General features: G+C 42.7%; 1 protein-coding gene across 2 annotated transcripts in view; it reads right to left on the bottom strand.

The window, feature by feature from the left end:
• The window catches only part of OPCML (opioid binding protein/cell adhesion molecule like), a 1,344,396-nt gene extending 1,339,155 nt beyond the window's left edge, over positions 1 to 5,241 (bottom strand). Inside the window, exon 1 of one of the 2 annotated variants that reach the window (XM_088800813.1) lies at positions 4,789 to 5,241. In XM_088800813.1, the coding sequence (XP_088656939.1) occupies positions 4,789 to 4,849 (61 nt within the window). In that variant the 5' untranslated portion in view covers positions 4,850 to 5,241. The remainder of the gene's footprint in view (positions 1 to 4,788) is intronic. The other variant, XM_088800811.1, reaches the window with a different exon arrangement.
• Positions 5,242 to 24,461: the final 19,220 nt, after the last annotated feature.

Genomic DNA, 24,461 nt, shown 5'->3' with positions numbered 1-24,461 from the left:
ATTTTATTGGATTGAGGCAGGAGAGTATCTTACTTAATATATTTTGTTTAATCAGAACCTATATAAAGTCTTGTTGGGTAAATGAACGGGTGGACTGTATTCAGCTGGTTTTCATCACTGTGACAAAGACATATGAGTTGGGATGGCCCTGCTTTGCCTTCATTCTCCTCCAACAATAAGGAATGCCCTTTTCCTTCCTATGTGCAACAGCCTTCTCTTTTTCCCCTATTACTAGGAGACCAGGATGAGATTTTTATGTTAAAAATTCAGAAATGTTCATCTCGTTTCATCTAACCTACGCTTTTGGCTACTCTGTCCAGTTGGAAACAAGAATCATATAGCACTGGAACCCATCTTACAGAGCAGTAGACTGAGATGCAGAGACTACCTGGAGCGAACGAAACAAACCACAAAGAGCTGCTATGTGGAGTCTCAGTTCTCTGTTGTCAGCTCTCTCAGAGGCTTGGGTGGAGTCCCACCTCATGTGAGTGCACTCTGCCCCATGAAGCTCTGACACAGGTTTGAGGTGTGCCCAGTGGTCGATACGAGAGGGCTAGGGCCAAAGCTGCTAAATAACAAACTCAGGCAAGTACCAGCTACTTAAGAAGTCTCCTGTAATTTCCCAGGCTACAGGCCATGGCAGAGGGTGCTAAGAACGAGAGAAAGCACAGAAGCAGACAGGACTGAAGCAATGTGAGAACCAAGAACCGCAGTCTGTTTGGGAACTCTGATCTCAGGTTCAGCAATGCTGCCCAGCTCCAGGCTGCCGAGAAAGCAGTCTTTATGAGGCAGCTGACACCTCTCTTCTCCTCAGAGCCTGCTACTGCCACTGGGCCACCGCGAAGTGCTCACGGGAAGTGTTCTGACCTTATTACCATGTCTATCATCATTAGGGATGAGGTCACAAGATAGCTGGGAGGGGTGGGGAGGAGCATGAATCTATGATTGGCAGAGGGATGATGAGGTCTTGATCATAGCTGAACTCTTAGGCCTTGTTGGTGTCTCTTTTACAGTAAGTCTAGGCTAGGGCTAGGATTTTCCCACTGGCAAATGATTCTCCTACTTAATCCCTCACGCAAACCAGGCAATCTTAGCAGGTTCCTCAACACTGTTCTGGTGGTGGGGAAAGGAATTAGTGGAAAGTTGGCTGTGGAGCTGTCACCTTAAAGCCAAGCATCCACCCCAAAGAGCCCATGGCCCAGGACACATTCCTGAAAGAAGCTGTGGTCAGGTTTGTGCTGAGGAAGAAAGAATCCTACAGGTCACAGAATTGTCTATGGCTTTCTGGCCATAATAGTGCAGAGCTAGAGCAAGAAATAGGAGATTCAGCTGTGGTTGTGAATTCAGGCTCACAGATCTGTGCACAGGACATAGCTTAGTCCAGTCCAAGTAGATGGGGATGCTTCATGGCTAACTGCCTGGTTAGAGTCATATGACAGAAGAAGACGCAGCAGAAGGAGCTGAGGAAAAAGGACAATGACCTAACTAGAGAAAAGACGCTCTCCAGGTTGGAGATCCAGTCCTCCAATCAGTGAGCTGGCCCGCAGGCTCTTGTAGGGCTGGGCTGTGCCTCAGGACCTGAGCCTTGGCCACTAAAGATAGCAACAGCCCCTCACCTCACTCCGTGCCACTACCCTGCCATTTCTCAGAGCTAAAGGAAAAGAGGCAGGAAGAAGATGATTTTCCACTTGAATGCGGTAGGTCTTGGACAGCATATTAAAGTGCAGACAAACTGGGTTTAGAGTGCATCAAAAGGACACGGATGCTTGGTAAAAATGCATGTCTGCAATGGGGGTAGAGATTCTGCATTTTAATCCCCCCCCAGGTGATTCTGATGCAAATGTCCAGCAGCCTTCACTTTCTGCTTCTCCAGGTTTGTTTTATCATCTACTCATCTTCCCACAAAGCCCCTGACCCAAGGACAAAAAGGCTCCTAGCACAGACCCATCTGTCCTCCCACAACAAATGCACCCTCACTCTTAGTGCTTGGGGTTTCAGGAGCGTCTTAAGCCCCAGCATGACAATTAAATTGTCAGCTGGGGCCCTCTCCCCATCTTGGGCGTGGGCTCATTAATTTCCAGTTGTTACTGTCGTTTCCATCCCAAAGATTCTGTCTAGAAAAGCAATTTATGACCATCGGTCTCCCTGTGGAAGGCAAAAGGCGACAACAATATTAACCTTAAAATTATTCTGGATGAAAACGTGTTTTACCAAGAAATAGAAAACTGCAGAATAAAATGGCATCGAGGCCTAACCAGGTCAGGGTTTCATTATTATATTAGCCTCTGTCTTTAGATGCAGGAAAAGTAAATAGCTAACAAACTGGTATTAACCATGATGGGAGAAAAACCACCATTTGAAACAAAGGGAAAAAAAGTCTAAAAACATAATAAAGGAAGTAAAATAAGTGAGGAAGGAGAAGTCACAAGTAAGCCCTTGCAGCTCATCAGAACTTATGGATTCAGTCAGTTTCCCTTTCACACAAGAACCCTTCATGCAGTGCCATTTTCCTTCTCTCCAGGTACACCTCTCAAGGCCAACTCTCCTTCCTCCCTGCTCGAGACCCCTGAGGCCAGGGTCCTGACCCAATGAGCTTGAAGAGCAGCCCTCAGAGCAGGAGTAACACTGGGTCACACCAGTGCCCTGCCTTCCCTCTGTCACCCAAAATGCTTTAATATGGTGAGAGCTGACTGGCTCAGAGGTTGAGGTCTTTCTCTGGAGCCCAGTTGGCTTTAGGTGTGGATGCTTCTCTCACAGGCAAGATCAGTGTTCCCCACCAGTGGAGTGGAGATGTGTTTTCGGGTGCCATGGGAATTCCAGAGGGAGGTAGCACCCTGATTCTTGGCTTCCTTCGGTTTGCACTGCAATGCAGCTTCAGCTGCCTGGGCCTCGCTCCCTTCCGCTTTTGAAGTGTAATTTTCTGATTCCTTGTTTGGGGAGAGCAAACACACAGCCAGCATCCCTTGGGGTGGGGATCCTGATCTCTGCTGTTCTGCTCACCTGGGCCCAGAACAGTGGGAGGAGGGAGACTGGGTGCTAGGAAGTCCCAGGAGCAGTCACACAGGCTGGAGACTTGCACACGGAGGGAAGTTTGTCTTCTCACACTGTGGACCCAAAGTGCCTACCTGGCTCCCTCTACAGGCTGGAGCAGATACTGAGTGTTCCCTGACTGGCCTGCCTTCCCCACTGAGCAGTCAGGCAGAAACCGCCTCCTAAGCTGGAATCTGGAGGAAGAACAACAGCAGCATTCCCACTCTGAACTTCTCAGCCTAAAACAAACAGCTGGCAACATGGTTATGCAGAGCCCATCTCTGCTAGAAAACGTACAAAAAATTAAAAAGCATTACAAAACATTATACAATGGATTTCTTCTCTCTCACCCCAGTAAACTTCCATTTGTCTGATTTTACATTGGTAGCTTACAAATAGTTAGGGCTTTCTGTGCTTAAAAACCAAAACCAAGTGATTTGGAGTATAACAATGTAAAATTCTGGTTTTCACCTGTTATCAGGATATGTAAGTTATAAGAATCTTAGTATTTATATCTGTGTATATATGTATGACATTTTAGGTTTAAGCTAATGTTAAACCAAATTCATGTATCTCAGTTTGGGGAAAAAAAGAAAAAGGAAATTCTTACTGGGCTGGGCTTTAGTATGGAAACCCCACAGACCCTTTGATGATGCCTAAAACCTTGGCAAGCTTAACACAGTCCCTTCAGCATTGTTTGAAGGATGCCTGCAGGCATTCAGATGTTTGCTTGAGAACACAAGCGTGCAATTATCAAATCTATTAAATCGTGGTGGGTTTTGCAACACTTCGGCTAAGCTTATTCTGGTAGGATTGCTGCATCTTACCTGTGTCACTGCAGATTTGTTTTCCCCAAACAAGTAACTGCTATGATAGGTAAGATCACATTTACATCATTAGAGAAGGTAGGGAAGGTGCTGAAGAGAATCAGGTAAATCCAGACTCCCAGGCTTCCCTCTGATTGAGCATGCCAAATGCTGTCAAGGAAAATTCATGTTTCCTATGCGAGGAGTAGCATAGGAAAGGATTCTATGAGAGGATTCTGAATTCCAAAGGGGTAATCTGCCCATTTGGTGGAAGGATAAGGAAAGGATGGGAGGTGGGAGGACGACTGTGTTAAAACAAGAAATTTAGGAGCAAAGGAGAAGGAAGGGGAGAAGCAGCTGGAGTGAGAGCAGGGAAGAGGGGGTTCTGAAGAAACAGAGGGAGGAGGAGAGACAGAGAGAGGGAGAGAGAGAGAGAGAGAGAGAGAGAGAGAGAGAGAGAGAGAGAGAAGAGACAGGAAGAGAGACGGAAAAAAACAGAGACTCGGGGAGATGCAGAGATAGAGACTGGAACTGAGAGACATCACATCACGAGAGATAAGGATGCCCCATCTATCCTGCGGGTCCCAACGTAAGCCGCGAGAAGGATTTATGACTGGGCGCTGACACCCCTCTTCTCCTCTCCCTGGGCCCCAACTAGTTAATGCCAGTCGGTCCCTTCCACAGAAACATCAGTGCCTCACAGCGTGGTGCAGATCTCGAACCCAGCTCACCAGATCGCATTGCCGGGAGCAGAGAGCAAATCCCGTGCTGCAAGCATCTGCGTGCGTGTGAATGAGTGAAGGAGCGATGTGTGTGCGCGTGCACACAGCAAGCCTACCCCTTCCCCTCACATGCAGCGCACACTCCCTTTCTCCCCTCCGACTCTCCTTCCCCTCTTCTGCTCTATCATCTCAAAATCGCCCGAGGAATAGAGAACCCCCTTCTCCAGTACCTGGGATGAAGAGCAGGGCGGTTGTCGCGGAGAAGACGATCCAGCAAGCAGGATGGTACATGGTGAGGCTGCGGAGTCTCAGCTGCTGGGCTTGCTACCGCTTCTGCTGCTGCTACGGCTGCTGCCTTCCTCTGTGCTGAATTCTGAGCAGGTTTAAATCCAATGTTTGCGAAGGGAGGGAGAGAGCAAAAAAGAGAGAGGGAGCAAGAGAGAGCGCGCGAGAGATGGGAGCAGGCAGGCAACGTCTCTGATTTTTTTCTTGCACATACACACAACTGGTAAGAATCATCAGCATCAATCCGCAAAGGGCTCAAAGCAGACCTCCTCCAAAGCACGCATTGGCTCCACTCTCCCGAGCGTCACCCGGAGACTTTCTTATTTGGGAGGCTCCACTCCAAGGGGAGTTAAAGCTTGTCCCCTCCGCACCTCTTAGCCAGAGAACTGGTGCACTGGTACCTGGGTACCTACGCTGGCCTGAGGCTTCTGTGGGCAACACGAGCGCCTCGCTGGGCGGTGGGGACGGAGCTGGAACTGTTGGTACAGACCTTACCTAAGCAGGGCTCAGGGCACAAGAAAGCAAATGTGACCAAATTCCATGAAAATTCCTTATCATTGTTCCTTCTTCTTGGTCCAGGAGGGGAGGCAGCAGGCGCTCAGCCCACAGAGACACTCAGGCATTTAAATCTCCCTGGTCCTGTCATTCAGAGAGCTTGGAGGCAATTCAGTTTTCCCAGAAAGAAGATGGGTGCATTAGGGTTTTCTCACCAAGGATGCAACAGAATTGGCCAGCTCTCCACAATTAAAGCCTTCTGAAACTCTACAAAGACAAGATGCTAGAGAAGCCCAAACAATTGCTAGGATTACAGCACAGGCAGGAATATATTCAGATTAGATCTCAAGGAGGTGGAAACTTACTGAAGTCCCGGAAATCTTCAAGATGAGACGGCCATGGAAGGATACCTACCTGGGGTTTTCTGCCTTCCGTTTTTCCTTTTCCTCATCACAGTCCAGTCTGTTTCTTCCTTTGAAACAGCAGTTTATGTGGACAATACTTCTGCGTGTGACATACCTCAGAACTTTCTCCCACTGCACACCTGCTCTCAAAAGGTCTGCGGCCCTTGTGAAAGCATGCTGGTGAGTGGTACACTTTGCTTGGTGAGTAAAAGCCACCCCTGAAGTACAAGTTGAACTTCGAGGCTCTGTGATAAGAACAGCACCAGGTGTTACAGAAGGGACGGGGATGCTGTATTAAAACACTACTTCTGTCCCAGGATAGCCTCCATAGACCTCACAGTGCTTGCATTCCTTCCCAGCTCAATGTGTGTCCATGGCTTGAGGTCCGTGATACGCCTGTGTGAGATCCTTCTTACCTCCTCCTCTGATGCAATTGCTAATGTTTTCCCAAGTGCCTGCTATGGGACAGGGATTTACATGTATTATTTTAGCTAGTCCACACCATAGTCCTACTATATAGGCATTATTACCCACCCACCCCCCGCAGGATTTTAATAGGCTGAAACTGAAGTTCAGAGATGTTTAGCAACTTGATAAAGGACACACAGCTAATAAGAGTTAGGATTCAAACCCAGGTCTGTCCTACAGCAAAATCCACAGTTTCTATTAAGCATCTGTGCCTATAACCAATTGTTAGCAAGTTTTTTCAGTCTAACAGAGCTCCTCCTTTTCTACAAAATTAAACCTGTTTGCTTTTAAAGAAGTAAACAATTACTCCCCCTCCTTAGAACCAAGTTTGAAAACCTTATGAGTCAAGTAGAAAATATATGATGATAGTATCTCACCTGGCACTTATGAAACACCTGCTTAATATAAAGTCCCTTTTTAAAGGCTGGGAATATAAAGATTATAATTTGTTCTTGTCTAAAAAAGACATACAAAAGAGACCATCCCAAAATTAATATATTTTTGATTATACATAAAAAATAATAGGATGTATACATACTAAGTTATAAAGTCAAATTCTATAGAACCAATAGTTACAAACAAGCAAATTGATCTGTGAATCCATAGAAGTTCATAAGAATTATTACTAGTGGCTGAATCTGCTAGAGAACAGAACCTTCTTGAAGTGAGTAAGAGGGATCAAACTGGCCACAGAAATTAAAGAGATTCTAAGATGGAGAAACTAGGCAGACACAGACAGAAACCTGTTAGGAAAAAACTGAGGATTTGGGAGAGTAGATCGAAGACAGCATGAAAAAGGGCTTGAATTCTAAACCAATGATATTTAGAAATTTCTTATTGCTGCTGGAAAAAGTTAATTCCTTTCTGAGAGGAATGTTTTGCATAAGGGGGCTTAATTTGTAGAAATTAATTTGGGTAAAGTGCACGGGATGAATTGAGGCAGGTGGACTTGTGAGTTGGCCTTGCCATTCTGGAACTAGGTGGTAGCAGTGGAAGAGGAAAAGCAGGCGGCTGGGTATAAAACAGAAGAATTAGTAGAACTTGGTGACTGATGGCATCATACAAACAACAGACATCATTTCTACACCCTGTGTGGAGCAAGAGTTTTTAAAATGTCATCACATTTTACCCCTAACCTTGTCCTCCAACAAAGTGTAATTGTACCTTTTTGAAAGATGAGGAAACTGAGATTCAGAGAGGTTAGGTAATTTATCCAAGGTCACACAGCTTGTTAGTAATATAGCCAAAATTCAAACCCAGGATTTTCTCTTTCCAAAGTGAATGCCTCCCTTAAAATAAATGATAATATTTTATCATTTTATTGAATATCTGTGTGCCAGCTTCTCTGATGCTGGCCTTATAAATCCCCTATTTATCTTCTCAACAAGCCAGTGAAGTAGGCATTATTATCTACATAGTATTCAAAGAGTTTAAATACATTCCCAAATATTGCAGAGTTGTCCAGGCAAGAAGCCAGGGTTTGGGGCCAGGCCTGCCTTCATCACCAGGGCTTTACCCACAAAGGGGCGAGAAGGAGAAGCATTCGTAGCCTCCTGCACCGATGCATTTTTAGGCAGGCACTGCAACAGGCACTCCCTGAGCACCAGCTGTGTGTTAAGTGGCATGATGGGCTCTGCAGGTGCAGAGCTGCACATGGCACAGCTACTAGCCCCGCTCTTGGGAAAGAGGACACACACTACCCCTAGTGTGCTAATAGGTGGACAGGAATTAAACTTTATCAAGCTTTATTGGACCAGACACAAGGCTAGGAACTTCACATGTGTGATCTCTTCTTTCTCACTGTACCTTATTGCTATTTTCTCTCCACAGATGAAGAAATTAGACAAGGTTGTAGAAATTCCCAAGTTCCTTCTCCAAAGCTAGTAAGAAATCTAGGTGTTTCTTATTCCAAAGTTTATGTTCTTTCTCTGTTACCTGTCAGTTATATTTTTGTTTTAAGAACATCTCACTGATTCAATCAAACTATTTCCTAATAACACACACACATACACACACACACACACCACCACCACCACACCACATACCACACACATACCTTGCACCTTTAATTAAATTCACATTTAATAAACATCAGTGTATATCAAGAAATATTTTAATTTTTAAAATTTGTATGCTTAATAAAATTTTTATTAAGGAAACACATAAATATGTATTTTTACTGATAAATTTTTCTAAGTCTATTATATGATTAAAATATATGTGTGCTTTTTTTTAAGTAGAAGAAGAAATGTATAAATACATATTTAATCAATAGATGGCACCAACTCTGAAAAGAGACATTACGGTCTGCTGAGTCTATTTAAACACCTTAGAAAAACAAATGCAAATAAAAATGCTTCAATGTATATTTACTAGGGGCACTGTTCTCTTCTCTGGGGTAAATAATATGCAATTTTATACCTTCTATGAATCTCTTTTTTCTTCCTCTAAAGCAAACAAAATCATCAAAACTGTATTTAGATAGCAATAAGGTAGGGCAACAAACCAACCGAAACCAGGCAATTGTGAGATGAAGCTGATTGTCACGCTTACTTCTGCCTATGCTTCTTTCCTCTGGACCAGGGATAGTTGTTAGGCAAACCTCTTCAAACGAAGTGACCTGCTTCTTAGAGCTAAATGGGAATGGGGAATGCTGGGTCAGGACTGGATTCTTCACCCATGAGAGAAAAACCTGGGTCCCAGGCCTGCCTCTTTCCCTGTTAGCTGTGTGACCTTGGGTAAAGAGTACAAGGACTCCCTGGGATTCACGTTTAATTTTTATTTTTTTCTCATACAAAAGACCACATTAATGAAGAAATTGCCTTTTGGTACTTCACATATTCATTCATCCCTTTCTTCTTTCATTCATGGAATAAATATTCATTATGCGCCCACTATGGACTGGGTAAATACCTACTATGCATGATATACAGGAGAGGGTAATGTAAAGCAAGATAAAAAACTGTCCGCAGCCACATAAAATTCACACGGTAGTAAAGGGAGACAAATATTAAACAGTTAATTATATCATTGACTAAACTTGTGATAAGCGATTGTAGAAAAAGTATAGGTTGATAGGAGAGCACAAAATAAACATAACACACTTAACGGAGGAGGGGAGAAGGAGGCAACTGCCCTAAGAAATGACCTCTAAGCTGGGATGGGAGTAGGAGCTAGCCAGGAGAGGAGCTGAAATTGTTCCTGGCAGAAAGCTCGGCCTGTGCAGAAGCCCCAGGCAGGTACTTGACTTGCCGAGACACTAAGGCTCTTTAGTGCAATTCACATTCACCAACTTTACACAGTAATCAGCTGGATAAATGGCGTTAAGATAACGGATCAGTGTACTTGGAGCCTGACTGAGGACAGGAAGGATGCAATTTCAGATATTGTAACACTGGGTTTTCTTCCTGTAAAGAATAAAAAGGGTCAGATGATAAAAGCTCTAAATATTCCCAATGAACTGGGGCCTCCTAAGTATAAGTGATTCCCTGAGAGCAAGTTCAAGATTCTGGAAGACATAAATTTTAAACTGCAAAGGTGAATTTAGTTCCAAAGAGCAAGAATTTATTGAGAGACTGGCTTGTGACTGGAAAAGTAAACCCTTCTTCTGAAGACTCAGGGACTCACAATGGGTGTTTTACTGTTGCTCTCAGGCCTTAATCTATTCCTGATACTTCCCCAAACTTTTAACACGTACACGAAATATCTCAGTCATACTCATGATACTTTTAACAATAAATACCATATTTGAAACATACCATGTGTCAGTTTCCCTGCTAGTTGGCTAGTATGCATGATGTCTGCTTTCACACCAATATCTCCCACGAAGTCAACCTATGACACTTTTTACAGACATGTCACCTAGGACTTCCGCAAGACCCCACAGAGAACTGACAGAGGTGAGATTCGCACTCAGAGCTGTCAGATTCTAAAAACTGAATTCTTTCCACACTTTGACGGAAATAAAACTGAAATGAAGCTATTATAAAGATTTATTATATGGCTGCCCACATCACACTTTTTTTTTTCATTTAAAAAACTTTAATCAAAATAAAATACGACTTGGTTTTTCAAGTCACTAGTACTAAAGGCTTATGAGGAAAACAGATGCCAAATCCCACTCCTCAGATGTAGACGCTTCCTTCTCTTTTAGCTGTTTCATCCAATATTTGCTCCCTTATTTCTTTTAAAGATATGCTTATTCTGCTATTTCTTGATTTAACAATATTTAAAATTATCTATTGACGTCCTACTACAGAAGATGAAGATTTAGCCCTGTTCACCACCAACCCCTACACCTCTCCTCCTTCCATTAACCATATAAATGTCACAGTTTTTAATTACATCAATATTTATTTTCACATTGTTTTGGCTAATTATTGTCTCTCTTTTGCAATATTTTGCTTTTACTAGAGATAATTTTGTGGGGTTTTTTTTCATTTGCTTAATTTTCTTTGGACCTGTCATTAAATCTCCCGAAACTCTCTGTAGAATTCTAAAATTCTTCTCAATATAGTTAAATAAATCTAGTAACTCATAGACATCATGTTTTAAAGGCTTTCCTTCTAGAGCAGGGGTGTCCAAACTTTTTTCAACTTTTTTTACCAAGGGCCATATGCGGTAAAATCCACAAACAGCCGGGCCACTCACTCGAGGTGAAGTACGTATTGCCTCACCTGGTTTATTTAAGTAAACTAAATATATTATTGGAATTTGCTGTGGGCCAATTAAAAATGGATTGTGGGCTGCAGTTGGCCCACGGGCCGCAGTTTGGACACCCCTGTTCTAGAGCCTTCCATCCCCCTGGGTGTGGACTGTCATCTGGGACTTTCTTTACTAAGAGCATGCAATGTCCTGTGTCTCTTGTTTTCTGAATCTAGGTTTTCTTCTCTATAGGTGTTCCTTGTTTTAATACAACATATATTTTAACAGTTTCCTGAGAAAGTACGGACAGGTGGTCTTTTTATGGGGGTGGGCGGGCTTGCACATTCAAAAATGGCTTTCTTCTAATCTCACTCAGTTTGTATCTAGTTAATTCAGCTGCAAATAGAATTCTAGGTTGAAATTAACAGCTCTCCAAATTTTGAAGCCATTTCTCTATTTTCATCTGAGCATAAGCATTGTTGTTGAAAAGTCTGATGAATGTCAGTTTGTATTTTCATTGTATGTCAAATGGCTCCATTTTCTCTCAGGAAACCTTTAGAGTATTCTCTTTACCCAGGGCTTCCCAAAGTTTCACTAAGTTGTTATTAATATGCATGGATCTCTGTTTTATCATTGTGCCAGGCATTCAATATACTCCTGCCATATAGAAAATTCATGTTCTTCAACTCTGGGAATTTTTTAAAAAATTTTTATGGTATTATGTCTTTGAAAATGTTCTCTCCTCCGTATTATTCATTTTTGTCCCAAAAGATCAACAAGTCAAGGAAGAAGCCAGGACTAGAACACACATATCCTAATACTTAGGTCTTTCCTAACAGTCAGTGAATGTTCTTTTCAATTATTATTGTTGTTCTTTTTGGTATTACTAATTCCTGTGAAATTCCTATTAAATGGATGTTGGTCTTCTGAATGAGTTCCCTAATATTCTCCTTGCTTTTTCATCAAGATGTCCTTGATTTTAATTTCCAATACTCCTTCTGGTTTTTCTTAATTCTGCTACACGCTATTAATTTCTGTCTTCCTTGTGGTCTTATTTTTTTTATAGTGCCCTATTCTTGTTCCATGGTTACAATATCTTCTCATAGCTCTTTGAGGATAGTCAAGCTTTCTGAAGTTTCCAGCTTCAGCTGGAAGCACAGTCTGCATTTCCTCAGGGTCCTCCTATTCTGCTCATTTGTTTTCATCTTTCTCTTTTATGTAGGAAAGCTTTCTCCACTGGCTGCTGATCTTTGGTCTTACTTTTGTACCTAAGTGTAAAGCAAAAAAGACTGACTGGAATCTCTGTGTTTATAAATGAAGTTTATCTACTGGTGGATCTTTTGAACATTACCAGGCCAGGAGCTGGTCTTGGGACCATTTCCCCCAAATATCAGTAATTGTAGGTCTTTTGCTTTTGAGCCACTCAAGTTTCTCCAGTGGCATCCTCTGTTATCCCACTGGGAGGGTAAAATCCTTGCTCCCCACATTCTGAAGAAGGCCAGTGGGAGTGGCTTAACTCTCCTGTGGCTGAGCCTGCAGGCTCTCTTCTTCAATTCCTTCTAAACAAACAAACAAACAAACAAACAAACAAACAAACAAACTTCCCATTCCTGCTAAAGTGGGAGAAGCAAAGAAGTCTAGGGGTGGGGGCGTGTCTAATACAGACTTTCAACCAATCCTTTGTTTTCGGCTCCTTCCCATTTCTGCATTCTAAAGTACCCGGTCCCTGTCATTGCTGAGCCATCCTGGGTTCAGTAGGGTAAACCTGCATAGTTCTATCAGATCCCTCTGCAGACCCTTACATCTCAGTTTTCTTTGCTAAATCAGTTGGCGTTGTTTTGTTTTTTCCTTTTTTCGAGAAAAATCCACTTCCCACCCACTTTTCTTTTCCAATTTTTCTGCCCTTGGGATTTATACCTTTTTAACCATTTGCTATCATTTTTGTGGGATTTGAGAAGTCACTAGAGGTCAGCCCTCCATGATTATCTGCACACTAACTAGTTTATGCACTTACTGCCATAAAGCAGAAAAGATTACAAACACAATTCTCAAACACCTGGGATATCAGGCTGTGTTCAATATAAAGCTGAAATCCTGTGCAAACTAGAGTAACTGAAACATGAGCTACTGCTGCTGCTGTGCTCATCGAAGACCTGGACATTTATAAACTCATGCATTTGCTTCATTCCATATGAAATGCCACAGAGGACGGATTAATTAGCCTCACTTTCCAGATAGAGAGATAAATAAGAATTGCGATTACAATTTATGTCCCCCCAAAAATCAACAAGTCAAGGAAGAAGCCAGGATTAGAACACACATGTCCTAACACTTAGGCCTTTCCTAACAGTCAATGAATGTTCTTTTCAATTATTATTATTGTTCTTTTTGTTGTTACAAATTACATAAGCATCACCCTAGTTCATATACAGCTCAGAAACTAGCTATATTTGCTCAAGACAATATATTACCTAATCTTACATCATCACAAAGTCTTCTATATACACCTGATCAAATTTTAGCTAAGTATTGAAGAAACCAGCATTGATTTTCACCTATGTATATATCATTTTTCCTGAACAGATTTCAAGAAAGACTCAAAATATTCTAGCTAGTGGGAAAAAAGTCATTACCCTTGTTCTGAGGTAAAGTGCAGGATTATGAAAGAATACCCACTGCCTGTATAAGTAAACAGGTATGGCCAAACATCCATCTCCAGGTTCCTGCCCAGGGTCTGTCCATAGTCTTCTCAACAGACTTGGTGCCCCCCTTTCTCTCTCTACCCCCTTTGTCTCCCCTCCTATTTCCTGTCCTCCTTTCCTCCCTATGCAGAGAGGGGCTACTCCTCCTGCTCTTCTCTGGATGAAAAGGCTACTCTTCTCTCCTTGACATCTTGTTAAGCTGTGAATACACATCTACTGATTTGCATTTGGTGGCAGAAAAAGAGAAAGGGGGGTGAAGAAAAAGAAAAACACACAGTCACACATTCCCTGACTTCATGGCTACCACGGGGACATGTTCAGTCAATGACAGAGAATTTTAACTGTCTCTTTTGCCTCCCAACCCCTCTGGCCTCTCCCATCACACCAGCTGCTGCTTTGGCTCCACCCAGCCCAGGCCCACTAGCTCTGCTCCAATGCATCTAGCACAGAGAGAATGTCTCAGTCTTTGCCCCTCCTCCACTCATGTGCTCAGACACTGCTGACACTGACCCTTTGTGTGAGGCTCCAGACCCAAAGAAGTTTTCTTGCAGGATAGAATCTCAGGAGGGCCGTGAGGACTTGTTAGCAAAGGCTGGCCTCAGAGACTACATGACATTGACTTCAGGGTTATGCTTGCTGCTCTTAACAATTTTAAAATAAATCTCAAGTAATTAAAGAGCATACGACTAGGAATTATATACCTAGGTTACAATCTAATTTCTGACATTTTCTAACAATGACACACTTAATTCCACATTCATCTCTTCCCAGCGACCAACACTCAGTGCATGGGGAATGCACAAGTTCTTTAAAAGATTATACCCAGAATCCATCCGAAAGCTGCACCGAGATACAGGACACACTGTGTATGTCCCTGGTGTCTCTGGGGGCTGGGAGCTCATCCTCTGTGTGGTAAAGTGGCTGAGGAAACTAAGAGGTATGATTTCAACTCAATATGTGTCTTTCTATGTGGAAAATAAAGTCAGCATCCAATATCCAATCATGGGCCATGTCAGTTTATTTTTAGATAACATTTACTGAGCTTTTAATTAGCAACCATTGCTGAGCACCCATTGAGCACAACAAATAGCTGGGTCCCAACAGAAGATTGAATCACTATAGAAGGCAGCATGGCCCTGACGTCCTACTCTATATTTCCTAGGGAAAGGAGGGAGTTCATCAAGTGACAAATGGGAAAACCCTCGGAAAACAATCACCAGTCATACAAATGTCCCATATTATTGTTGTTGCAACTGATATTAAATTCTATAGGCCTGGCCAAATCTGTGCATTTTTCTAAGAATGCGTTCACTATTATCCAAAGATATTGGGACCATTTAAATGAAATCAGCAGGTACAGTATTTTAAATAATCCCTGCTTTGGTTCAGTCCACATGCACACCTTTTAAAATGGAAACACTAGACCGCGTAGTGATGATAGGGAGAAAACACACTCAAGCACCATTTATTTGGGCTGAAAATTGTGGATAGCTCAGGATTGAAATGAATCTGATTTGCCTCCTCAGCAGAGGGTTGACTTCCAGCAGAACTGCAGCACTTATATGAAGATACCCTCCTGCAAAATTAGATTCTTCAAGCTTCACTAGGTACCTGTGTTTGACATACTTGCTTCTGCTTTCAATATTTCCTTGAAGGATATAAGAGCCTCTGAGGCCTCCAAAGTTCAGTTAAATTACAGACTCACAAGTTAGGACGCTGACTTAAAGATGCCCTGCTCAGAAGCCTCTGCCATTGCCCTACATCCTCACGAGGGGAAGTTGTGAATAAAGCTTTCCTGCTTTTTTTGCTGAGGGGCATGCTGGGTACTTCCTGGAATGAACAATTCTCCCCCAAATCTCTGTCATGCCTGGAACATAGAAGCTGATATAAAATGAGAGCTGAGACCGTGAGGAGGAGGTTCCATGGACTTTGTTCAGGTAGCGCTCAGAGCAGTTTCCAGTGGACTCGTGCTCCTTCTGTTGTCTTCAACATAATTACGTGTGTCTCTCATTACTTCCACCACCAACAAAAGTTTTGAATTTACCAGGAAAATTGGGCCTTTGGCCCTAGCAACCCTGGAGCAAGGAGTATGATTCAGTCAACAAATCTCAATGACCCTTAGCCTCCTTTCCAGATGAATCTCTTGTTGCCTGATATTAATATTTCCCGAGTCCCCTTAAATTCATGGATTCTTATTAGAGATGTATGGCTAGAGAAAATAGCTTCATTAATGTTGTGGCAAAATACGAAAACAGGAGGTCAGAGGGTCAGTTGTTGCAGCTAAATTCACACACAAACAAAATGGCCTCTGCAGAGTGTCTCCATGTCCCCAAGATGCTACCCTTCACACCTCAGGGTCAAGTAGGAACACACTAACAATCCGTTTAGGAGCCACCTACCATAACACTTCAGCCCGAGGAGGCTCCAACTTCCTCACAAAAGAGATCCAGGCCACCAACATGACAGTGTTTTGAGGTGGGACTCGGCTAGCAGAGCCTTGTGCCAAGAACCACCAGTGCCAGAGTTTGGAGCTGAGGGATACACGGCCGGACAGGGCAGGCAGCAAAGGGTCCAGCTGTTCTGCAGGTCCCATTTGGCCCCACATCTCCTAGCCAGACTTTTGGCCACTACCTCAGAGCACAGGTCCTTGTGATGCCAGGACTCTAATCTCTGACAGCAAAGAGGAAACATTCCTCCCACTGGCACTTTCCCTAAGAGTCTCAGTACCCCCACTAACCACCTCCCATGGAAGAAGGCCCAGTAGCCAGATCCAATGCTTCCAACTGTGTTCCTTCATAATAGCTTATGCCAGGGCTGTAAACTGGCAGCCTGAGGGCCACATCTAACCTTCAGACACATTATCTATGTCCAACAGTATTTTTTAATGGAATATTTTGCCAGTAATTAAACATTTGCTCATCCAGATTTTTAGTTACTCTTGAAAAAGTCCGTTGAAGCTCTGGCTCCGTTTTTAGAAAGGGAAGCATTCTCCATTTGCTGCAGGCCCCATCAGGTCCACCTTATTCCACCCTATGACCTTCCTGGGCCTGGGCCTGTGGGCCTTGGCCTCTCCTGTGGGGTCGATTCTCTCTCTCTCTCTCTCTCTCTCTCTCTCTCTCTCTCTCTCTCTCCCTTTATGTTATTATTATAAGCTAGAAAACAGAGAACTCCTTGATCCTGACCGAAGAAAACATTTCTAAGCAAAGGCTTAGAAATGTTCAAACTTTCCCCCCCAAGAAAGATAAATAGTAAACAGCTTATTTTGCAAGGGCTCAACATTACCCATCTGGATATCTCAGTATGCTGGTCATGAAGCTTTCATTATATTCCTGTAATAAGTTGCTGTCCTCACTAAAGGGATGTCCATGTGCCAGGAAACTTGGAAAATGAGACAGGGGAGGTGAAAAGTCATGTGTGACCTTCATAGGCACATGCAAACAGAGGGACCAGAGAAAAATGAAAAGAACGGCTTCCATTACCCGTTTGGTGCAGATCAGCTGGGCTTTGATAATAGCCAGGGGAAGGAAGAAGTCCCTAGGAGGGGTCTACTTATTGACACCAAGATCATTTTTCAGGATACAGATGCAAAAATGAAAGAGTAAAATTCTTCAAGGTATATTCAGGAGTGAAACCTGTCGAAACTACAACCACTACCACCACCAAAACAAAAACAAAAACAACCTTAGCTTATTTTCCATGATGCTTCATCTCATTTCTTAAGTAGAAATTTTGTCAAAGGGATGCTCAAATTTGAATGATGGTATAAAGAAAATTCCCTGTTACCTCCAAGGATGAAAAAAATGAGAGAGGGAAGGAGTTGGAGGGTAGTGAAGCATTTGGTTCCACAGAATGAAAGCCAACAAGACTGGGTATTGATTTTGGCTTCGGGAGAACAAGGGTTTAGAAGCAAGCAGTCATGCTGGGAGATCACTCCCGTCCTCCTAGTAGAGGCCAGGGAGTGCCTGGTGGGCAAGGAACTAATTTGAGTCAAGAGTCCTTGAGAGTTTCCATGTAGTGCAGATGTGGAAATATCACCTGGTGATGGCAAGCACAGCCTCTCAGGTTTTCTGATTGTCTGAGGGTGAGAAGAGACCACAAGTGCATTCCTTGACCTGGGCAGGCTCCTTAGTTTGTGCCAATTTTCTGGAAAAAAGTACCATATCACAGCCTGTAATGTCACCAATTAGAACACCAGGAAACAGGAAACCTGTGTTTGGTTCCGTGATCACCACTTTTGCTTCTTGAGTCTCTGGGGCTAGGGCCTTCTCAGTACTGGTGTCTGTACCCTAGCCTCAGTCTTCAGGAAGTATTTGGTAGATGTGCATGGAATGCAGGCATAAATGCACGCATGCATGCACGAACCTTCTAGGCTTCGTACAAAATCACTTTTGCAGCTAGGCCGTAAACCTTACTCAGAGAGGCAAATGGAGAAAGCAAAGAGACTTTGGGGTCAGACAGGCCTGGTTGGAATCTAGCCGTGTGACCTTAGACAAACTCCTTCCCCTCTCTGAATCTCGCTTTCCTAAACTGATGAATTAAGATAAGAATGTTCATCTGGCAGCATGGCTATGAAGAGCTTATGTGAGAGAAAATCTGTAAAGCCCTCAGCCCAGGGCTTCAGAACTCAATAAAGGTCAGCTGTAGTCATTACTGGTCCTGCAACAACCTGGCTTATTGATTTCGATCAAGTCTCAATCTCAGGCTGATCCTGCAGACTCCCAGGTGGAAATTTCCTGGCTCACATTCCAGGAAGAAAGTCCTCCTCCACACCCCACAGTGATCCTGAGTATATTGCTTCCTGGGATCTCACTTCCAGAACTCTTCACCAAATGCTTTCTCAGACCTGTCATGCTGCTAAGACGCTCCTCCCCCAGAGTATGGGTTTGAATAAAACAGCCAGGTGAGTGTTCTTCCAGCTCTGACTGAGCCTTAGATTCTTCCCTCCTTCATGTCTCGATTTGTCATTTCAGCCTCACTCTTACCAGTCTGCCTGAGCCCCCGTGCTCTTGTCCCAGAGTTCTCCCAGCATATCCCAGGGCACTTCATACTTGCTTCTGTGTGGTCTGGTTTTTCCTCAATGCTCTGCTTCAGTCATGTAAAAATCAGAAATATAGAAACTTACATTTAACACAGTCACAAATAACTTTTGTCTCAGTCAAGTAAAATTATACTTAAAGTATATATGTTTCGATAGATAAGCCATTTCCTGAATAACTAATGGTTTGATTTCTTCTTTCAAGCTCTTAACATGATGGACCAGCAATCACTGTTGCAAAGGCAGCTCATCCTCATATAAAATATCAAGCAGACCTGGTTCAGGCTCTGGCTCTGACATTTAGTATCTCCAAGCAGAGTGCCCAGCCTCTCCCATCTTCAGTTTCTTCATGTATAAAATGGAGATAAGCAAAGTAATTATCTCCTTATACCACTGTGGGAAATGAATAACAAAATGTGTTCCGCACTGAAAACAGTGCCTGGCATATAGAAAGTGCCCAATTGATGTTAGCTATTACCATCACCATAAGTGAATCCAATTAGCATTTACTGAGCCACTGTCTTGTGTTAGACCCTATACCAGGCACTTGAAATACAGTGGCAAGCAACACCAGACAGAGCCTCTGGCCTTCTAACCTTAAAATCTAGAAGGAGGCGTTGCTTTTTGTTAAATAATCATACATAGATATCAATTATAATTGTGATGATTGCCCTGAAATGGAGGCGCATAATGTTAAGAGAGGAGAAATGGGAGGTGTGACTGGTGTGACTGGAGGTGTGAGGTTGCTTGGCAGAGAGAAGTGGTTGCGGATCGTGTGGCTCCTGCTTCCTGTGTCTCCAACCCAGCCGCCAGCGAGAATACAGTGGTATGACTCCCCTATCTATGGCTCCGTGGGTGTTCCTTTTTGGCTTCACAACATCCTGCTTTCTTATGTGGGGAGCTGAGACCCTGCATGATACCCGGCATGACAGTCTTCGTCCCAAGAGTGATAGGGAGCTATGGAAGATTTCTATGTTGGGGGAAGGGCAGGCCCATGACCACTCTGTATGCAGCATGAATGTGGCCAGTTAGAAGTGTACTTCAATAGTCCAGGCAGGAATGAGAGGAGATTTGGCTGCACAACTAGATTAGGGTGAGGGATGTGGGTGCCCGAAGGGACTGTAGAGACTATTAGGAGCTACAACCCACAGAATTTGGTGCAGATGGGGATAAAGTGCTGATACCTTGGTTCCTGGTTATGTTTCTGGATGGACATAATGTCAATGATTGAGAAAGGATTCATTCACTGTATTCAGACCTGGTTTAAGAGAGCAGTTACGGGCTTAATTGGGAAAGCAGTGTAATGCAACAGCTAATAATTCTAGAATCAGGCTCCCTGGGTTCTAAGCCTTTAGCCACTGCCCTCAGGTAGTGTGACCCAAAACTCGCTAAGTTTAATTTTGTTAATGATCCCCACCTTCTCATAGAGTTGATATGAAAATTAAATGAGAGAATCACATAAAGCTATTAGCACAGTGCTTGGCACACAGTAATAACTCAATGTTTGGTTACTAATATGATTACCTGGGGGCCTGTTGAACTGCAATTGCATTTGAGACATCCAAGTAGAGATGACAATTAAATTTTTAAATATAGAAGCCTGCAGCTCCGAGGACAGTTTTTGACTAAGAATAAAGATTTGTGAATTATACTAGTGTAGGTGGTGATTAGTGGAGTCATCTTTCCCTCTCTCTGGGTTTCTTCAGGTTCATGTAATAGAAACTTCAGCCTCTTCAGGAAAAGTATTTTAGAAGCTGCTGTCTTTTTTTTTTTTTTTTTTTTTTTTACCTCTCACTGTCCACACCCTTCCAGGAATAAGATTGATTTATCTGATTAGAGAGATGACAAAGGTCTAACACTTCTGTGACCCTGTTTCTTTGCTGGGAGGCTTAATGCATTACCAGTCTCTGTACATATACATTCATATTCTCTCCTCTCTCTCTCTCTCTCTCTCTCTCTCTCTCTCTCTCTCTCTCTCTCTCTCTCTCTCTTCCATTTTTCCCTTAAGAGGACTATCTGCAGTTCACATGTGTTCTCCTTTCTGTTTCTTCCTCCTCTGTATGGTAAGCCCCCTGGCAGGTCTTGTCTCTGTAGCGGGAGGCCTACAGCTACAGTTGACAAATTATTCTGCCTGTGGCTGAGTGAATGAAACCAACCGGGAGAAAGAAGGGCATTAAGTAAGAAGCTCATTTTGGACTTGAACCAAGCCTGCATTCTGCAATTCAGCTATACTCATAACAAAATGGGTACTTTGGTGCCTGCTCGACTCTGTATTTCTCAGTTGGTTCAGATCTTAGTGGGGGAGAAAAACGATCAATTGTGCATTTTAACCCCAACAGTAATTGAAGCCATTGCTGGGACAACCTCAGGGAAAATATACAGGGATAAGAAGACCTAGAACTGAGTCTTAATGTCCCTTGTTAATGTCCTGGTTAAAGAAGGACTAGCAAAGGACGAGGGGTCGGGAGAAGCAGCTTAGGATACACACATGTAACACAATTCAAAAGAAAAAGTGTCTGAAGAAGGAGGGAGTGATCAACAACGCAGAAGGTTATTGCGAGTTTGGATAAAATGATTATTAACATTTTTATGTTAGATTACAGCCAGGAAGGTCATGAATTGCCTTGGCAAACATTCTTTTGTAGAAAAACAGAGGGCAGAAGCCAAACTGCTGTGGGTTGGGGGATGAGTGGAAAGTGAAGAAAGGAGAAAGCACATAAAGGCAACTTTTCAAGAAATTTCATTATGAAAAGGCGGAGAAAGATAGAGTGGTAATTTATCTCTCCAAACCCCAATGTAGATCTCTGTCCCAAGGGAACCCCACGCCTGCATTTCACAGCTGGTTAGGAAAAGCTTGGCTCTGTGATATAATTCCCCCACCCCCCACCTCAGACTCTCTTTTTAGAATCATTGATTCATAGGAACAAACAATGCTCACAAGCATTTTTTTCTTTCAGAACTGTGTTGAAACACAATCTCTTATATAAACGAACATCCCAATTTAATTGATTCATTTGACCACGAGGTCCATCCCAATGAGCTCTCTACCAGAAAATATGAATTGGGTCGTTGTGTTTTCCTGGCAAGGATTATCAAGAGTCATGCCTTCTTTTCAGGGATATTACAGCACCTGGTGTACTTCCCGTCATAGTGCATATCACAAGGTACAGTAATTATTTCTTTACCTATCGGTAGCCATCCCCAGCTGGTAAACTCCTCCGGAGCAGGGATTTCATTACTTTTTTTATTTGTCTCACATAATAGGAACTCAATAAGTGATTGTAAAATAACTGAGAAACACGCAGCATCCTCCCCCATGTCTGTGGTGATATCTGTTGACAAAATTTGATTTCTGTGTTGGACAGAGACCAGAGGAGACTAAGTGGACGTGCTGACTAAATGTCACATGGTACCCTGGATAAGATCCTGGAACAGAAGAAGACATGTGTGGGAAAACTGGTAAATGCTTTTGAGGCACACAGCCTGAGACCCTGAATCCTAATTACTTGACCCCAAGGCTTTTCTTTCTTAGGAAGAGTTAAGAGATGTATAATCCTCTCCTTCAAAGTAGTCCTGCAGAAGGGCATGGAAAAGTGAAATGATATTCTATACACTTTTATGTCTCCTTACTAAACAAGTTAGCCTTCCAGAAAAAAAGGGGCAGGGGGTGAGATGTTATTCTTCTTTCTGGACCCCACCACTTTTCCATTACACAGGAAATGTGGGAAGAGTTCTGCTTGCAGGATGTGTAAAAAGCTTGGTCATAACTTACTCCACTTCGTTCTATGTTTAGTATTTTGTTCCCAGGCCTGAAGACTTCCTGGAGAGCATATTCAATATGGCAATGATGACTAAATGAAATACCCTGGCCTTTCGTATACCCTTTCTTATAAGGGAATGTGGATCTCTCATACCCCTATACAAATGAAGATTGCCCAAGAAACTAGTTCCACCTACAAACAAGGAATGGTAAAGTCTGTAGCAAGAGACACAAAAGCCAATCAGAGGGAAATGCAGAATCAGAAATTTTTAGGTGGTACTAAGAAGTTATAATATGGCCTGTGAAATTCTGAGGCTACCAAGCGTATGATTATATTCAAATGCAAGTTTGGATAGCTTGGGAAACATGCCATAGAAAATAATAGCAACAATAGCAAAGACGAGAGTATATGTTTAGCACTTAATATGTGCTAGGCACTGTGCAAAGCACAGGGCGTTATACAATTTCATCATTACAACAACACTATAGGCTAGTCCGAGTATTTTCCTTATTTTACAGATGAAGACACTGAGGATTAAAGAGGTTGAGTAACTTGTCCAAGGCTGTTACTCAACTACTAAGAAACATAGCCAAGATTTTAAACACAAATATTTTGGCTTTAGAGCCATGATTTTAGCCACATCACAATATCACATTAAACTTGTAAACCTTGGCACACAGTCCAAGTTCTAGAGCCCATTATGAGTAGGGTTTCTGGGCGGGAATTCCTGCCCGTTTGGGGGAACTTTTTTCACTTTCCCGTTCCCGAATCCTGAGATACAAACTGTTTTCTGTTCTCTACGATGAATCGTTTCCACAAAGTGATGGCTGATATTACCAACCACCTGGGTTCAAGGAGCCGATTTTCCAGATTTCCTGACCAACTTTTCTCGGGGTTCAGGAATGGGAAACCAAAAAAAATTCCTGAGAACGGGTGGGAATTCCCGCCCAGAAACCCTAATTGTGAGGAAGGCAGGGATCAGGAATGCAGCAGAAGAGGATGCTCTATGTGGCTTACTAAGCGCTATGCTGTGTGGAGGAAGACTCAGTTCTCTCTCTCTCTTCCTCTCTCCTCTCGCCTCTCTCCTCTCCAGCCCTGGTTGTCCACATCTCCCTGGGATCCCTTATCCTAAGAAATTCCACAGGGGAAAATCCTTTCACCCACCTGACCCTTGACGTATTCCCACAGAATCTGAACCATTCCAGTGCAGCATATATTCACTGGGCCTGGTGATGCCATGCCAAATCCTATGTGGAGAGAGCTATTACAGAACATTAATCAGATATTGATGTTTTTCAGTCAACATGCTAAGTAGTAGGGCTACAAAAAACGATAAGACCTGCTCTCTGATAGCGAATTGATGTGCTAATTAACATTAATAGCTTAATTGGTAATAATGACTTAAAACATTACCCCCATCTAGTTAAGATGTTATCATTTTCATGGGGTACTTCAATGCTTGAACTCAAAGGAATAACTTGTGGTGTAAATTTCAGCACACTTATCAGATTAGGATGGAGTAGAGGGCAGAAGATGAGGAAGAAAACTTTAATTCATGTATGTTAAAAATATGTCTATCAGGTTTTTTCCTTATATCTCTGAGTCTATTTCCGTTTTGTTTGTTCATTTATTCTGTTCTTTAGATTCCACATACAAGTGAGATCATATGGTATTTGTCTTTCTCCATCTGACTATTTCACTTAGCATAATATTTTCTAGGTCCATCCATAACAGCTATATACGATGCGAGAAGGATAGTACACTTCTGTGTGTGGGGAGCTATCATTTAGTGAGGGGTGTAAATATCTAAATATTACATTGTTTTGTACACCTGAAACTAATAATAATTTTTTAAAAAACGTATCTAACTGAGTCTTTGAGAGTCAAATCCTCCTTATACATGCATTCTCTAACTGAGTACTGAGTGCCAAAACAAGTGATATTTCATGGTAAACTATATATACCTCATACAATTAGAAACATACCTGAACATTGGAAGAAATGCCATACAACTGTGCTTCTCAGATTCTATTGTACATACAGATTCCTTAGGGGATCTTGCCAAAATACAAATTCTGATTCAGTAAGTCTTAGGTAGGGCCTGAGAGT

This window comes from Rhinolophus sinicus, chromosome 9 (assembly GCF_057876585.1).
Source record: "Rhinolophus sinicus isolate RSI-liver-muscle chromosome 9, RSI-T2T, whole genome shotgun sequence".
NCBI lineage: Eukaryota > Metazoa > Chordata > Mammalia > Chiroptera > Rhinolophidae > Rhinolophus > Rhinolophus sinicus.
Note: the sequence above shows the minus strand (reverse complement) of the source record. Positions and strands in the feature narration are given on the sequence as shown.